Consider the following 17,959-nt stretch of genomic DNA (forward strand, 5'->3'; position numbering starts at 1 on the left):
CTGAACATGCTCAGGTCGAGAAGAAGATTGCCAGCGCCCCAGAAAGTTCCCCTGGTGCTCCACAGATTAATTTTGCCCTTTTTTGTTCTTTATAGAAATGGAATCATGCAGTGTGTACTTGTTTGTGTCTGGAATCTTTGATATTATTTTTGAGAAATGCAACCGTGTCATTCATGTGGTTATAGTTTGTGCGTTTCCACTGAGCCCAAGCAGGGTTTCTCAGCCTCCATCTTACTGACATTTGAGGACAGGTAATTCTTGAGACCATCTGCAGAGGTGCTGCCGAGTGCTCGGCATTCCGATGGAAAAGACAGGAAGTCAGCGAAGGTGGCCAAGGAGGGTGGAGGGGGTTGGTCCCAGGCTATAGATAAGGAAGGGAAGGAGAGAAAGGCTGGTGCTGGAGCTTGTGAAACATGAGGTATAAACTGCACATTAAAAGTGTGTTTATTCATGAGAAGGGTGAACAGATGGGCCTGCAGGGATGGGGAGTGGCAGTGAGGCTAAGCACCTAAGTCCACAGTCATTACCTGGGTGTAGGAAACGGGGAGGATGGGCTGTGGGGAACGTCTCTCTCCTGGCAGCTTAGGCTGAAGCCCCAGGAGGGGTATCAAAGGGCCAGAGATGCAGAAGGTGCATCAAGCAAAGACTTTTAGGAGCTCCACCAGGCGCGGGTCCTTGTAGAGCTTTTCCTCCAGAGCCAAGTACTTCAGCGGGGCCAGCTCCTTGTGTCTGAAATCAGAGGGAAAGGGGAGAGGTGGTGGGGGAGGAAGGTTACAAAGCTGGTGCTCCAGCTTCCAGTGGGTCCCCTCCAGCTCCCCTCCCCCCTCACCGGTTGAGCCGCTGCTCCAGGATGCGGATGCGGAACATGGCCTGAGAGCAGTAACTGAGGTACAAGTCTTCGTCTTCGGCTGTCAGGGTCACCTGGTTCTCCTGGTACCACTGCTGCTTCTTCTGCAGCTCCTGGGTCTCCTGCGGGCATGGGGAGGAGAGAGCAGGAGGGTTGATGAGGGCTGTCCCTCCCCAGGCTATAGATTGAGACCTCCAGTCACCAGACAATCCAGGAGGGTTGACTCCTCTATCCCCACCCACAGAAGCCAGAGGAGCAGAGGTAGGGCCAAAAAAATGCCTTGAGTGGGAGCCACTGGGGTTGTGATTAGAGGAATATTGAGTCCATGAGGTCAGAGCAGGGTTCAAGATTGGCCATGGAGCTCTGGACAACTTACATTTTCAGAGCTTCCAATGTTTTGTCTGCCAAATGAGGGTCACTGTGCCCACCCACTACCACCACCACCACTTCCACCACCACCATAGAACTCTTTGTGAAGATTAAATGAGATAATACAGGGCACCTGCATGGTATACTTCTAACAATGGAAATGCATCTAGGACTAGGAGTTGTTACAATGCACCATCCATCCATCCCTCCACCCATTTACCCAACCATCCATTCATTCATTCATCCACCCATCCCTCATCCCATCCATCCAACCACCCATCCATTCATTTATTTGCCCAACTTAGTCTTTTGGAAATTCCAAACAATAGCCCCTCACAAGTCTGTGAGATGGTTAGCAAACAGCCCTGGGCCCATTTTCAAGATGAGGATGCTGAGGTCCTCTCCTCTGCCTCGGCCCTGGCCGTACCTTCTCGAAACGGGCCTGGATAAGGTTGGCCTTGTCAATGAGCCGCTGCTTGAAGTCACTGAGGCACTCGTCCTTGAGACGTAAGGCCTGCCCGCGCGTCAGCTTCTCTCCTGGGGGCAGCTGTGCCAGGAACGGGGCCAGGTAGTCCAGCTGAGCCTCCACCTGCCGCAGGTGCTCCTCGTGCATCACGCGCTCCTGTGGAGGTTGGGGGTGACGGTCGGCTGGACCAGCAGGGGCTGCTGAGACCTCCCGGCCAGCTCTGCGTCAACATGTGACCACACAAAACCAGGCCTCAAATCCAGATCCCAGTGCTTGGTGCCTCTGGGACTGAGGTCTCAGAGGGGCCTGTGTGCTGTCCCTTGTACCTGTGGTTATTGGTAACAGCTAACTCTCTGTCTCACATGAATTCATGTCTCTACCTGAGTCTCAGCACACACCTAACACTCAGTAGATGCTTGCTCAGTAAATGGTAATAAATGGTTGTTATTAATGATGTTAAATCAAAAACTGCCAGTAAGGCCCAGCCGGGTGTGGCTCAGGGGTTGAGCATCAACCTAGGATCCTAGGAGATCAAGGTTCAATTCCTGGTCAGGGCACATGCCCAGGTTGCAGGCTTAATCTCTGGTAGGGGGCATGCGGGAGGCAGCTGATCAATGATAATTCTCTCATCACTGATGCTTCTATTTCTCGCTGTCCCTCTCCCTTCCTCTCTCTGAAATCAATAAAGATATATTTTTTAAAAACACACACAAAAAAACCCCCTGCCAGTAACTCTCTCTTTTTCCCTTTCACCCTGGAGTCTTATGTCTTGTATTGGCAGACGTGGGGGCTGATGCCCAACCCTGGGAGCCTGGGAACCAGTCATCTGACGCTCTGTCCTGCTTCTCCAACCTCAGACTATTTTTAGAAATCTCTACTTAGTTGGTGAAGATTTAGAAGCTGGCCTCAAAACCAACCTGGGCCTCGCAACCTGAGGGTGTAACCTGAACACCCTGTGCAGTAGGGGATGGAGAACTCAGGCCTGTGGCCAGAGTTGGCTCGCTGAGGCTACTGGCCAGGTCTCGACCTCAAGGGGAGGCCCAGGTGGAGGTGGGAGCACACTTTTCATTCATTCCATGTGCAGTAGAGGCCTAGGGTTGGCCACAGCCCCTGGAGGTGGGGGAGACCTGGCCTGGATCCTGAGTGCTCTTTGGGGTAAAACATAGAAATGGTCAGCTCAGCAGCAAGGATGAGCACAATGACATCAGTAATTTCATCCCCATAAAGGGTAGACTCCCCATAATCCTCATCACCCTGGAGGCCAGGGGGCGCCAAAAACAGTCAGGGCTGGGGTCAGGGAGTGAGGCTCACCATGGCCTCTCGGTACTCCTTGCTCTTCTCATTGCGCTTCGTGTCATAGATGGAGATTTTCAGTGTGTGCGCCTCCTCCTCTTCCTCTAGAAGCTTCAGGATCTCCAGCACCTGAATTGGGAAGTGGGGGAGGGCATGGTTCAGGCCCCCCCTCCCCTGCCACCTCCCACCTGCCCAGTCTCCCAGGGGACCCTGCCTCCAGCTCGGACTCCCAGGCCTGATGTCTGGACAGCTTCTCTTCATTCTTCAGTTGCATCATGGCCTCGTACTGGTAGAGAAGCTTCTTGGTGTGCTCCATGGGCTTCACCTGGAACAGCAACCGCGGTGACACAGAGAGGCAGCAACAGCCAGGGTCGTGCACAGGCTCTGGAGCCAGGCCTCTTGGGTTCAAATCTTTCCCTCTGTTTTCTAGCTGTGTGACCTCCAGAAAGTTGCTTAACCTCTCTGGGCCTCAGTTTCTTCATCTACAAAAACACAGATCGGCTGGCCGGGCGTGGCTCAGTGGTTGAACATTGACCTAGGATCCAGGCAATTGGGGTTCATTCCTGGTCAGGGCACATTCCCAGGTTGTGGGCTCCATCCCCAGTCGGGGGCATGCAGGAGGCAGCCAATCAATGACTCTCTCATCTTTGATGTTTCTATCGCTCTCTCCCTCTCCCTTCCTCTCTCTGAAATCAATAAAGATATATTTAAAAAAACACACAAAAAACACAGATCATGCCCGACCAGTGTGGCTCAGTGGTTGAGCATTGACCCATGAACCAAGGGGTCATTGATTCAATTCCCGGTCAGGGCACATGCTCAGGTTGTGGGTTCGATCCCCAGTAGGGTGTGTGCTGGAGGCAGCTGATCGATGTTTCTCTCTCGTCAGTGTTTCTATCTCTCTATCCCTTTTCCTTCCTATCTAAAAAAAAAAAAAAAATCAATAAAGACATTTTAAAAAACACACAGATAATAATATAAGAGAGACTAGAGACTAAGAAGAATGTCCCAGGAGAGTAAGGACTTGAGCTAGGAAAGCCAGCCCTGTGGAGGTGAGAGGATCGTCTCCTCCAGGGTCGGTCTCAGGATCTAGGGCCTGCTCTGCCCAGGGCTGGGGGAGTAGGGACAATGCAGAGTAGTCTTGGCCTGCTGGGCTGTCTTTCTTGGTGGAAAAGGGAAGATTTTCAGAAGAGCTGCAAAGAGAAGGGTCCTGGGATGGGAGCTCTTGATTTTCCCAAGGGGCAGAGATGAACTTCCAGGCTGGGGATCTGGAGTTTTCATCCCAGTTCCCCCAAGCTGCTGGGATGGGACACAGAGCCCCAGTTCCTGCTCCTCGCCACCCCCCGCCCTGCCCGCCACGGCCCCCAGGCCCACCTCGAAGCTAATACACATTTCGGGCGACATGATGATCTTGTTGCCCTTGCTGTCCACCTCGGTGCGCCGCAGGAACTCGCGCTTGGAGGCCGTGATGTGGTCCTCGAGGCAGTGGTAGCGCAGCTGGATGCGCTCCTCCAGGATCAGAAACACGCGCTCCTCCACGTCCTCGTCAGCGGGCTTGGCCGGGTTGCGGGAGAACCGCTCTGTGATTTTCTGGGGGGCCAGAGCACGCACAGGATGGGCAGGGGAAGAGGTTTCTGTGTGTGCCCTCAGGGACACTGGGGTCTGGATCATTTGGGGGTTTATGTGGAGCAGCCCCTCCTAGACAATGGTTCTCATGGCCCATGGGTTTCAGTGCCAAGCCGCTCCAGCCCTGTGTGGTGCTAGGGTTCTTCTCTACCTGCCTCCACAAAACTGCTTGCTCACCTCCAGAGATGGGGAGCTCACTACCTTTCCAGGTAGCCTTCTTTATCACTAGCCATTCCTTACTGCTAGAAAGAGGTTTTTCATTTGTTTGTTTTTTGGTATACAGCCATTAAACTCAGTTATGAAATAATTTGTAATGATACAGAGAAAAAAATGCACAACTTAATGTTAAGTGGGTGAGTCAGGGATTCTTCTTCCCCCCATCTCAATTAAGTTAGAAAAGACTCTCAAAAACAAACCTATATCATGCAGTAATATCTGAGAGATTCCATTTGGAGATATTTTTAAATTTTTTCTCTTTATATTTTTTCTCTCTAGATATATTTTCCCATATATTCTAAATGTTTAGCCTGAGTGTACACTTTTTATAATCATAGGGAAATAATAGCTCCCTGGCCTAGTGGCTGAGGGCACAAATGAGAAAGTTTTCTTGGGAAAGATGCCGCTCCAGAGTCAGAGCTGTCCCCATCCCAGGGGAACCCAGGCTTGCCGGAGTGGGCAGTCACACTGTTCCCAGGCCTGCTAAACTCTTACCACCATGGGCCGGGGGTTCGACTCTGCGCTGTTCAGATTTAATTTCTTGATCCTGGGTCCAAAAGTGACATGGCGGTAGGAGAGGAAGTCTGGCCGTCCTTGATAGTATTCAGTCATTGTCTTGGGCGTCTCCTCCCGCTTTACCAGGCTATCCACACGGGCCCTTTCGTAGAACTCCATGACTCGATCATTCTCAGGTTGCATGGACATGTACGAGTGCACTGCCGTGGGAGGTGGGGCCAGGGAGACGACTGGGTCAGCACCAGGAGCCCTGGCCACTGGCTGGATAACCCAATCCTGACCCCAGACCCCAGGGAGAAGGCACATCCATGACTGCTCATGGATGAGCCTTAGGTCTGTAACCCACGCCCACTGCTGGGCATTTAGGCTGTTTCCAGCCTTTTTCTTATTATAAACAACACTATGATGAACATCTGCTTCATGCATTTTTTAAAAATTCTTGCCCATTAATTTCTCAGAACAAATTCTAAGCTGTTGAACTGCTGGTCACAAAGCATAAATATTTTAAGACTGGCATTGATTATTTTGCCCAAATGCTCTCCAGAAAAGTTGTGCCAGTTTGCTGTCCTGCCAGCAGTGACAGGGGCGACTGCTGCTTTGCACACTTGCTCACTCCCTGTAGGACCATTTTTTCATCTTTGATGACATGAGGGTTGTAAGACAGTCCCTTAGTGATACAGTTTCATTTGTTTATTTTTATTTCAACCATCAAGTGAGGTTGACTATTTTTTTGGTAGATGGTATATTGACCCTATGTCTCCTTTTGTGACTTTTTGGCTAGGGCTGTTGATTCTCTCCTAAGGCATGTCCTTTCCTGTCGTCCCAGGGTCATGTCCACAACCTCCACACCCTCTGTCTTCTGCATCACCCTTGTGGGGCATTTGTTGGTTTTATTGCTCAGCATCCTGACCCATCTATAAACGTGGATCCTGCTGTGGGCCTGATCCCAACCACAGAAATGGCATGTGGCCCTGGCTGTCACTTTCCTGGAGGAACATTTGTCATGTTTCCTTGGATTTTCTGCACTTCCCTGACCTCTCACATCCGGTTTGCTTAGGGAGGCGGGGCGGTTTCTGTTGCTTGCCACCCAAAGAACCCTGTCGATACACAGACACTGGTTTTCCCCACCATGTGCTCATTGCATGGAGGCTGCTCTAAGGAGTATGTAAGGCCCCTCCGGGGCCCCTGGCTGGTCGGACAATGGGGTCCACTCACCACGCAGAGCCTGGGGGTGGCCGGGCTTGAAGTAGTCGATGTTCAGGCCTGTGACCTTGTTTATGTGCTTCAGCTCTAGCATGTCTTCCCGATTCTGGTACCACTCCTTTATCTCCAAAGTCTTGGTACCTGTGGGGCCAATCGGTGCTGGCTGCAGCCAGACCAGCTGCCCCAGCCTCCGTCCCATCATTCCTTGCAGGGCCCACCCTCACACCGAGAGAGTGTCAGTGACCTGTCTAACATCACACAGCATGTCAGGGACAGCGCCCCCTGCCCGGGCTGCCCCCTTACACTCCGAGTCCTCGTAGGTGCTGAGGCGGCACATGAGCCCATTGCTGTTGAGGTATGGGGCCCACTTCTCCAGCATGGCCTTCTTGTACTGTATCACCTTCTTCCCATTTGGGCAGCGGGTCTCGAACGCTGTAGACACAGAGTGGGCTGGGGTGAGGGACCTCCCAGATCAGGACCCCCCTCAGCCACTCAGTCAGCCGTTGTCCACTGAGCTGCCTGCCAAGCTCCTCTAGGTCCCAAGCCCGCTCCGGGGGGGGGGGGGGGGGCAGAGGAGAATGGACGTCCCAGGTGGCTCTTGCCCTGGAGGAGCTCTCAGAGTTGAGCACAAGCAGCTGACCTGCACCTTGCCGCGCCACACACTGCCAGGCCTCTGCCTGTGAAGGTCTCTCTGCCAGAAACACCACCCCCTCCAGCTTCACCTGACTTCTTTTTATGCTTCACAACTTAGGTCAGAGGACCCCTCCTCCTGGAAGCCCTTCTCGTCCCCACCCCTCAGGCCCCAAACCTGGGGCTGAGCCGGGTGCCCCTCCCCTGGGTTCTCATGACACCTTCCCTGGCCTTTCCACCCTGTTGGAATAGCCCATGGCCTATGCCATCCCTGTGGGTCTAGGTACTCCCAGACAGGAACCTCAGCAGCCAGCAGATGTTGGCATGAGGCACAAGAGGCCCTGTCCTCCTGCTTTCTCTGCCTGCCCCTCCCTGGTCCTGACGCCTCCCCTCTGCCATCTGGGTACCGTGCATGGCCTCCTCCTGCCAGGGTGGGGTGAGGGAAGGGAACTACTGTGTTCTGGTCCTCGGTCCTCCATCACCTCCCACACTCCATCCAGCGGAGTTAACTGAGCCCTGTCCCATCCGCAGATTGGTGTCAGGCCCTCGGGGGCACAGCTGCGTGTGTGTGGTAGGAAAGAAGTATGAGGAGGGGCAGCAGAAAGCAGGAGGGGGGGAATGAGGGGCAGAGCAGCCTCTGCTGGGGTCCCCCTGCCTCGCTGTCGCTGTCGCCTGTCGCCGGGACCGTCCCAGGTGGCCCCCATCCTAGGGAGGGGCAGTGAGCACAGGTGCATACCCTCTGGGGAGATGGAAATCTGCTCCACCCAGGAGTGCGGCATGTCGAAGCCCTCTTCCTCCTTGCCCTGTTGGGAGAGGTGGGTAGGGGGGGCTGGCTCTGCTCAGCAGTTGCAGGCAGAGCCTCTGTCTTGCTTGCCCCCAGTGCCAAGCCAAGGTGGCTTGTCAGCTCCCTGAGGGGAGCCAGGAGGCAGGGCAGTTTTCACCCGGCCTGGGGTGATCCAAGATAGGGAGGAAGAGGAGGAGTCTGCCTCCAGTGGGCTGGGACCTCCCCTGGCTAGGACAGCAGCACCCCTGCTCTGCACACCCCGCCTTCCCTCGGTTGTCAGAAGCACCAGGCTCAGCCACAGGCCCCGGGTTAAGAGAGGGGCACCATGGCCAGTGTGGCTCAGTTGGATGGGCATCATCCAGTGCACCAAGAGGTTGTTGGTTCGATTCCTGGTCAGGGCACATGCTGGGTTGGGGGCCAGTCCGGGGCATGCAGGAGGTAGCCAACCAATGTTACACCCTCACATTGATGTTTCTCTTTCTCCATTCCTCTCTCTCTAAAAATCAATTTAAAAATCTTAAAAAACAAGAAGATAAGGGCTTCTGGGGTCAGGTGGACACAAGCCCCACCTCTCCATCTAACACCAGCTAAGGGGTCCTGGGAAAGCCCCTTTACCACTCTGACCCTCAGTTTCCCAGCTATAAAGTAGGGCCCTTGGGAGGGTTCACTGATAGAAGGTACATGAAGGGCTGAGGATACTGCCCAGTTGCCCTTACTGGTTTGCTTTTTCTGAGCCTTAGTTTTCCCAACTGTACAATCAGGCCTGGGCTACACAAATGGTCCCCTAGCTAGCTGTCCACAGAAACTCGAAAAAGATTTTCTCAGCTTAAAACTGCCACAAATATTGCTCAGATCTCTGCCACGGGCTCATCTAATCAGGCCACCCTTTCGGCCAGCAGGGGGTGCCCATGCACGGGGATTTGCTGTCCAGTCTATAGAGCTGAGGACACTGGATACTCTCCACACAACTGCCAGGCATGTCTACACTGCTTTGCCAGCACATCACACCCGTGGTCTCATTTTGTCCTCAAGCAGCCCCAGCAGGTAGAACAGAGTCGCTGTTGAGAACCCAGACAACGAAACCAGACTGTCAAATCCCAGGTTCAAATCCCAGCTCTGTCACTTACTGGCTGTGTAACTTTGGGTAAGTTACTTTGCCCCTCTGTGTGTCTTTCTATCTGTAAAATGGGATTATAATAACCATGGATGATAATACTAGTACTCATGTCGCCTGGTGGTTGTGAAGATTTAGACAAGTTCATTCAGGTTAAGCACCTATGGGAAGGCCCCAGGTCAGTGACCTTCAGAAGGGCTAAGAGGATGGACAAGAAAGGCCTAGAAGTGCTTCTGGGAGATCATAGTGGCTATGCGGGATGGCCTGGAAGTGAGGAATGACCAGCCTTGGGGCTCCCCAGGCCTGTGGAGGGAGTCTTAGCACCCTGCTCCAAGGGGCATGCTCTCTGAACAGCATGGACTGTGTGTGGGGCAGGACTCGAATGCAAATCCCAGCCCTCCCCTACCCCACTATGTCCTGGGCAGGCCATTGGATCTGTCTGGGCCTCATCTATAAAATGAGGCCGTAGTCCAGGGTCTTCTGCTTGAGGAATCTATAATCAGTCTACCTAGACTGTACCCTCCCATACACGTGCATGCTGGTGGGACATTTGCCAGGCCAGCATGAAGCAAGACTGGGTGTGAAGCCACCTCCCCTCACCTGCCCCCCACCCCACAGGCAGATGAGACTCACCAGGTTTTCCACGTCGTCATCATCGTTCAGGCCATCGTCGTCTTCCTCAGCTATGGACAGTTGAGGCTTATCGGTCCCCAAAAGCAGGTACTCCCACCTCACAGGGTCTCCCAGGTCAAAGATCAAGTCCTGATGGGGGAGGGGATCAGCTGAGCGCACCCCACGGCCTCCTTCTGTTTCACCGGGTGGTGGGAAGCAGCTGCTCCCAGAGTGCAGAAGGGGCCTGGGTCTCAGGTCAGAGGGGCAGAATTTTGGCTCCAGCAGCCCCTGTGAGTTCACACCCACCCTGCCCATTTCAACAGGAAACTGAGGCCCTGAGGGGGACTGGAACACCCTTTCTGTTGCCCAATCTCGCCACGAAGACATCCCACTGCTGTCTCCGTGAAAAACTCGGAAACTCCCGGGGGCAGCCCAGGCAGCGTGCAGAGCAAAAGCAAGTGGGTGAGATTTTATGGGAGGGGGAGATGGCAGGTTTGAAAGAAGGCCTCCCGCGGTGTTTACTCCCACCAGGGAAAAGAAGAAGCATGGTGCCGAGGAAGCAGGCAGGGTTTCTCTCCCAGGGCGTGGGTCCCCCGTCTCTTTTCATGCCAGTCCACCTGAGCCTCAGTTCACCTGCCAGACAACTCCCGGCAGGTGGGGAGCACCCCTCAATCCCAGTCTACCACCTCAGGTGGCATGCCATCCCCAGGATCAGTGTCCCAGAGGAAGGGCAAAGGCTTAAGAACAGCATGAAGCTGTCCCAGTCCTCACTGTCATATCTGAGGCCTGGAGGGCTCCTGAGTATTTCTCTACTCCAGCTGGGGGGTGGGGGGAGAGGAGAAGGGGATGGGCTAGAGGAGGAGAGAGAACTGCTCATGGATGTAGCAGTGACTGCAGACAGTCAAAGCTTAGTGGAGAGGAGCCAAATTATACAGATGTTGGTGTTTCTTTCAGTCACATCCTCCATTCTATCACTTTGGTAAGTGGTAAGCAGTAGTTAGGTATTTTGCTACTTAAATGTCAGTTTCTATAGAAAAAGCATAACTGAAAGGACAACCACCATGTCCTGTGAGCCTGGGGGTCTCTCTGTCTCCATGTGGGGCCTCACCACAGCTCCCTGCCCCCGGTGCCATTTCAGGTCTCTTTAAAGGAGCAAAGCAGCCACTTCCCCGCTCATCTGGCAGTAAAGTGACAGCCAGATTCATGATCTTTCTCGTGCCCTTACTTGGTGACACGGTGCTGCCTCTCGGGCCTTACTCTCCCACCAGGCCACCCTTCCGTTTCACAACTCCTGTTATCTCGGCCATAAAATTTCTTTGCCTGGCATTAGTCCAAGATGTGCTATGAGAGGAGGCTGAAGACAGGATCTTCAGCCTGGGAAAGGGACAAAGGAGGACTGTCGCAGCCTCTCAAGGGCCATTATTCTTCCAAGGGCACTGACACTATGGCAGTTATGAGCCTGGGCTCTGGGGAAGGGCCGTCTTGGCTCTGCCCCATCTGTGTAGTGTGGGAGATGTTCTTTCTATAAAATAAGAGTAACAATGGCTAACATTTATGGAATGGTCAGGGACTGACTATTCTAAGCACCTACTAAGTGGTATTTCCCACAACCCTGTGAGGTCAGTGAGGGCTGAGCAGCCCTGGGCTCAGAGGTTAAGGGAGGCCAAGGGGCGTGGGGTGTTCCTCCTGGATTGAAGGCAGAAATTTCTCCACCTCGGAACATCTGACTTGCAGACAAAGCAACTTGTACTGGGGCGCATCTGTGTTAACTCTGCCGGCCTCCCACAGGGGCAGTGGCAGACCTTCGCAGGGTCCCTTTGGAATAGGGGGCAAAGGACCCAGGATCTGCCTTTGGGAAAGTGGCCTGGTTGGAAATGGAGGAACCTAGAAAAACCCAAAGAGCGTAGGACTTGGAGCCTGTCTTTCTTTTGATTTGTGTACAGCTCAGTGGATTTCTATAACTTCGACACGCCTTGGTTTCCTGCGCCCAGATCCAGAAATAGAACATTGCCCACACCCCCCAAAAGTCACCCTGTGTCCAGTTATGACCTTCCCCTAAATGTGCATATGTATTTTTAACTTATGTAAGTGGCTCTGAATTTTTCTATACATAACTTTATGGAAATTCATTGAGCTGCACACTTAGGGAGAGTGCACTTTTCTTCCACGTATGTTGCATTTCAATACAAGGTTTTTAGGTCATTCATACAAACTAACAATCCACATTTTATAGGATACGCAAATCAAGAGAGACAACAATCACATCGGAATAGAGTGGGCTCTGGAGACTCAGCTACTGGGAAAGTGTGAAGCCCTCGTGGCCTGGTGGCCAGCTCTCCCCACAGGTCACTCGCCCTCCCCCACTATAACTGCCACACCCACGCAGGCCCCTGCCCGGCACCTTGCAGCAGTTCCAACAGTCCTGCATGTTGACCCAGTAGTTCTTGTGGTTCCAGAGGCTCTCAATGCCCAGGAAGTTGTCATCCTGGTTGCTATAGCTGCGTGCCGTGAACGGGTCAATGAAGAAGCTCTCGGGCACCTCGCGCTTCCCCGACAACACCAGTACCCAGGAATGCACGCGCAGGCCATGCAGGGGGTCGGAGTTCTCGTTCTTTGCCTCCTGCACAGAAAAGGTGGGTGACTGTGGGCCACGTGGGTGGGAAGGGGGGGAGTCATCTCCCCAGGGCTGGGGAATGGGCAGGAGAGCTGAGTTCTGATCCAGGCTATACCATGGGCTTGAGAACATCACCCCACCTCTGAGCCTGTTTTCTTATCAGTAAAATGGGAGGGACTGACTCAATCTAGGGTTTATAAACTGGGCCCTTTGGAGCTCTAGGGTAGCTGGGATTTACTGGCTTTCTGTGTTGTGATTCTGGATAAGAGTTCATCCAAAGAAAGGTAGTGGGACACCATATGGCTTTCTTGTCTGCCTCCCTCTGGGACAAGGGTGACTATGTCACTTTCATTATTATATCTATAGTGCCCAAACCAGAGGAGATGGTAGATACCACATGGAAGGAAAGGAAATAAGGGAGGGAGGAAAAGAGGGTGGAAGGGAGGATGGGAGTGTGGATGGGTAGGAGAGATGGATAGATGGAGGGAGGGAGGGATGGATGGATGGATGGATGGATGGATGGATGGATGGATGGATGGGGAGATGAGAGGATGGATGGATGGATGGATGGATGGATGGATGGATGGATGGATGGATGGATGGATGAGGAGATGAGAAGATGGATGGATGGATGGATGGATGGATGGATGGATGGATGGATGGATGGATGGATGGGGAGATGGGAGGATAGATGGATGGATGAATGGATGGATGGAGGGAGAGATGGATGGAGAGAGGGACGGAGGGAGGGGTTGATGAAGAGCTAGAAGGATGGATGTTGGAAGGAGAGCTGGAAGGGCGGTTGGGAGGATGGATGGGAGAGTATATGCAGGTAGGTCTTTAAGTGAAAGAGTCTGGAATGAGGAGGACACCAAAACTGCCCAACATAAAATGGGTTGCCCCAGGCAACAGAGTTGACATGAGAAACCTATCACCAGAAGCTGACTGACCTCCAGGGGGAGATTCCCACATGGCCAGGCAGAGGTGGGGATGGTTGAGAGGAAGGAAGAGGGATTTGGACCTAGGGGTCCATAAACACATTTCTCCCATGACCTGTGTCTCTCTTCCATTCTTAGAAAGCCCTCCTCGGGAGCTGAGCTCAGGGGTTGGAGGCTGAGAACCAGGGACCTACCCCGAGGCGCTCCTCCTCCTCCTTCCGCAGCAGATCCTGCTCAGCTTTGATGGCTTTCTGCTTCTTTATCTCCTGCTCCTGCTCAAACCTGCTGGTCAGGTCTCTGGGGGGCTTGACGGCGTACTTCTTAGGTGGTTCCACTTCCTTCTCCTGGACTGCCTGTCACCCAGCGAGAGAAGATCATCAGCCATGAATCGCCACCCCTCAGACCAGGGGGTCACAGCTGCTCCTGGAGCCCAGGGGCTCTCGGGCCCTCGAAGCTCTGGGACCTTGGACAAGTCCCTCCACTTCCCTAAGCTCAGGCTCATCTGTTAATTAGAATGAGAGTAAGAATCTTCTCCAGGAAAGTGCCCGTGGGAGGTGCCCATCAGGGCTGGTGCTCAGAAGATGTGGTTTTCTCTTCTTTACCCCTGCTGCCCACATGAGCTATGATCCGGATCTGATCTGGAGAGTGGGGCAAATTGTGGGAAGCCAGATTTTCCAGATTTTGCCATTGGAGGGTTTCATATGTTGATGTAAAATAAGAGTTCCTGGGCAAGAAAGGAGAAGAAATGTGTGTGTGTGTGTGTGTGTGTGTGTGTGTAGGGGAAAGAGAGAGAGAGAACAGTGGCAAGAAACAAATCCAGGAGAAAACACTGCAGAGGCTACAGAAGTGGGCTTGTGGCAGTTAGGAGGGAAAAATAGTGACTCGCCATAGTTTAGTCACAGAGACGGGGCCTCAATCCCTGGGTTTCCGTTTACCAGCCGTGCTGCTCTGGTAACATGTAAAATTGAGTGACAATGCTTACCACACGGCACTGTCGTGAGGAACAACCAAATCAGGGGACCTGATTGTGGCTTGTACACTGGAAAGTCCTCTGCCTTTGTTAGCATCGGTATCATTTTAATAATTCAAATTTTGGCTGAGCTAAGAGGCCCATGTGTGAGCTCACAGGCCTTTGGAGCCAAAAGTGATGAGAGAAGATCCCATCTTCTTTGAGGCGGTGGGAATGAGAGAGCAAGGCTCTCACCTGGTGCCCCCTCCACCAGAGCACGGTCCAGGGCCCCCAGGTGCTCACCCAGGTGTAACACAGGTGCACATGTGTCCCCAGCCCTGAGCTGTAGATACCCACAGGATTTGACCCTGATCACTGAATTTTGGAACTGACACAGTTCATGAAAAGCATTTTCTGCCTGTAGTGTGGTTATTTTCCAAAGGCAAAGAGAGGCTTTTATTTCCTAAAAGGAAACCCACTTAAGAGTTTCTTGTGTTCACAGCAGCCTCTGGTCATTCTTGAGTCTCAGTCAACATATATAAAAACACAACCGCCCCCTGCTGTTAAAAAGGGGTCTTTTTACTTGGGAGGGCGGGGAAAAAGACAGGACTAAATGTCCATATGTCTGTTTCTTCCTTAGATGAAAATGGCTGGATGGACTTTTATCCAAAGGGCAGGGTAAATTTGGAAGAGTTTGACTTAAGGTAGAAGCCACGTGGCCTTCACAAAATTTACTTCATGGAGGGGAACACAGAAGCTGAAACTGAGTCACGTCAAGGGGAGAGGGACAGCCAGCGTGGGGTCCTGGGCTGAGTGCGTTAAGAAGCTGAGGTTAGAGAAATCACGGGCGGTTTGAAATACGAACTCCGTGGTGATGGAGCTGCGTTCCCGTGGCTGGGGCAGGGGGAGGCGCAGGGACACACTGCTTTAAGGGGGCCACATCTGGAGCCCGGCCTACCTCCCTGGGCTTCTTGGTGAGCGGGCACACCTCCCGGGTCAGGTCCATGAGGCACAAGTCCTTGGAGCCGTAGCCGTTGATGCAGTAGGCGTCGTAGCCGGAGCCAATGAGCATGGAGCAGAGCAGCGTGCTGAAGTCGAAGCAGTTGCCCTTCTGGTACTTGAGCACCGTGGTCGGGGAGTACAGGTGCGAGGGCTGGCCGTGGCCATGGCCGGGGTCAGCTCTGCCGGGCCCGCCACCCCTGGCCTGCCCCCTGTGCGCCAGGCCTGGGCACTAGCGCCCATGCAGGCTGGACCCCAACAGGGCTCCTCACCTTTGTGGGCTTGGGGAGCCTGCTAAGAATGGGGTGACCACCACAGAAAGAGCCATTCACGTTTGACTACAGTTCTCAGGGGCTGTGGACGTCCTGATGGGAAAGGCCCTGTGGCCTGGTGAAGCTTGTGGTCTGATGGGCAGTTTTATGGTTATATTTTAAAGTGCTCCTCATCTTCTCCCTGCCTACATGCTTTCCTCTTGTCCTTTCCTCAGTTCTCATTGTAGACCTATCCTTCCCTCCCTCTTTTCCTCCCTCCTTTCTCAATGAGAAGGCCATTGAGCTGGTTAGAAGCTCAAAGATGAGGCTGTGGGCCATGAGTAGCAGGGACCTCCTCTGCTACTCACTGTGAAAGGAAGGCCCTGAAGGCAGAGAGAGGCAAAGGAGGCAAAGAACTGGGAGTCTGATGACCAGGCTTGCTGTGTGACCTTAGGCAAGTGGCTACGTCTCTCTGGGCCTGTTCCCCTTCCCTCCCCAAAGAGACTGATGGGCTGAGCCTTTTTTTCCAGACTTGCCCAGCTTCCTATCCTAGGCCTCATGGGCCTAGAATGCAGCCCAGAGTGGCACTTACCGGCTTGAGAGGGTCGGACAGGGGCTCCATGGAGAGGAAGTCTGCAACAAACTGGGCACAGGTGTCCCAGTTGTAGAGCTCGGGGTAGGGCATCAGAGTGGGCCGGATGGTTGTGCTCACGAACTTCTGCAAGGGGAGAGACCAAAGGCCCTGGGAGGGCATCCCACCTGGGTGGAGAGTATGGCATTCCCAGGAAGCCAGAGACTTCAGGTTTGGGGCAGGGGATGCTTTCTAGGCCTCTCTGGGTTTTAGGCTCCTCCCTAGTGCCTTGGGCATTGGATACAGGGATTCCTCAAAGCCCTTCCAGCCCAGGCCCAGAGTAAGCTTGTGCTGTCCCCAGGTGCCAGTGAGAAATCAGTTCCCCCCTTGCCCCCCCGTTATCACTACTGTCCCACTGAGTGCCACCAGACCTGGCATCACCTCCCCAATCCCCAACGAGCCTGTGAGGAAGGTGCCATTGACAGAGGAGGAAACTGAGGCTCCAAGAGATGAGCTGACCAGCTCAGGTTCACAGTTCGCAGCAGATCTGGGTCTGTCTAGCTCTAAGCCGCCACCTAGTGTGGGGACCTAGTGCCACTAGATCCCTTCAGGGGCTGCTCTGCCACCTGCGGCCTGGGGTCCAGGCCTCCAGGGTCTCTATGGATTCAAGGAAGGCCCCACCAGCACCGGATCTCACATGGCCCCACCTAGAGTGCGGCCCCGGTGCAGACCCTGCTGACTGCTGCAGGGGGAGTGCAGGCCTGGGATTACCAGAGAAGGGAAGAGGGGATAGGGATCCATATGAGAACCACTGAGCCTCAAATGCTGGCAGCTCATACGTAGGTTAAAAATCACCACACCGGCCAAATAAAACAGTCTGCGAGTCTCTGCCAACCTGGGGGCTGCCCTTTTCCAGCCTTTGGATTCATCCTCTGCCATTCCATTTACAGATGGAGAAACTGAGGCCCAGAGAGACTTGGGGACATGCCCTGGGACATACGGCTGGAAGGAAGGAGTCCAGTGCTTGGGTCCTGGGACCTATCCTGGTCATTTTGTCTTATTTCTCTGCTCTTCCCTATCTATAAGCTCTAGGACAGGGCTGTGCCTGGGTCCACCTCCTTCAGCCCTCTGCTAGCGAGCCCCCCACCCTGTACTCCATGCCTTGGGTCTTACGGGCACTTCACACTCATTCAGTGGGTGCAGGAAGAGGGGCACGCGGTCTGGGCACAGGTGACTGTACTGGCGGGAGAAGTTGTCTGCCACCTGCAGCAGGTGCTCCTCCTTGGTGGTGTTGCTTTGATAGGAAAGGGGCAGCTTGGAGATGTCGATAGTGTCCTTGGTAATGACCCTGTGCCGTAGGAGGGATGGCATTAATTAGTCGGCATGAAGCTAGGCCTGGACACAGGGAACCCTCGATCCACCTTAGTTGCCATGGGCTCTATCCCATCCTTGTTTAATCCTCACAACTACCTAGGAGGGGAGTATCATTATTAGCATCTGCCCTATTAAACAGATAAGGGAACTGAGGAACAGAGAGGTTGAGTGACTTGCCCAGGGTCACACAGCTAGTGAGGGGCAGAGTGGAGACTTGGCCCAGCCAGTGTGAAAGCAGAGCCCTCACTCTTAACGGCCTCCCTCGATGCCCTGGCCTGGCCCCCCAGCCCAGGTGCCATCATTCTGCCTGGCTCCTACTTCGCCCAGCCCTGCTCTCACCCTCTCCAGGGCTTCAAGGCCTGAAGCCCTCACCCTGACACTCACGAGGGCTTATCCGGGACAGTGATCTCGATGTCCGACAGCTTCTTCTCCAGATCCCTGAGCATTTCCGGCGTCATGATGGTTTCCTCCTTCCGCACCTGCATCTCGGGCAGCCTCATGGTCTTCTCGCCCCTCTCCATCCGCTCGGCTGCCACCTCCCGCTCGGCCTCCTCCTCCTCCTCGATCTTCTCTCTCAGGACCTCCAT

The 17,959-nt window shown here is 53.7% G+C and overlaps 1 protein-coding gene across 3 annotated transcripts; it reads right to left on the reverse strand.

Moving 5' to 3' along the window:
* Positions 1 to 635: 635 nt before the first annotated feature.
* DRC7 (dynein regulatory complex subunit 7) lies at positions 636 to 17,959 on the reverse strand. Of its 3 annotated transcripts, none has more exons than XM_087827220.1 (17): positions 17,763 to 17,959; positions 17,172 to 17,346; positions 16,020 to 16,145; positions 15,136 to 15,330; positions 13,423 to 13,581; positions 12,078 to 12,296; positions 9,698 to 9,826; positions 7,903 to 7,969; positions 6,840 to 6,968; positions 6,549 to 6,677; positions 5,313 to 5,533; positions 4,350 to 4,565; positions 3,190 to 3,300; positions 2,994 to 3,104; positions 1,644 to 1,838; positions 830 to 969; positions 636 to 729 (listed from the first exon to the last, which is right to left on the reverse strand). In XM_087827220.1, exons 1-17 carry the CDS (start codon positions 17,957 to 17,959, stop codon positions 636 to 638), a joined length of 2,613 nt encoding a protein of 870 aa, XP_087683346.1. The 3 variants fall into 3 exon arrangements, with proteins under 3 accessions (XP_087683346.1, XP_016062001.2, XP_016062003.2); XM_016206515.2 differs by having other exon boundaries at positions 17,757 to 17,959; XM_016206517.2 differs by lacking the exon at positions 15,136 to 15,330 and having other exon boundaries at positions 13,423 to 13,577; positions 16,016 to 16,145; positions 17,757 to 17,959.

This window comes from Miniopterus natalensis, chromosome 18, assembly GCF_054644295.1.
Source record: "Miniopterus natalensis isolate mMinNat1 chromosome 18, mMinNat1.hap1, whole genome shotgun sequence".
NCBI lineage: Eukaryota > Metazoa > Chordata > Mammalia > Chiroptera > Miniopteridae > Miniopterus > Miniopterus natalensis.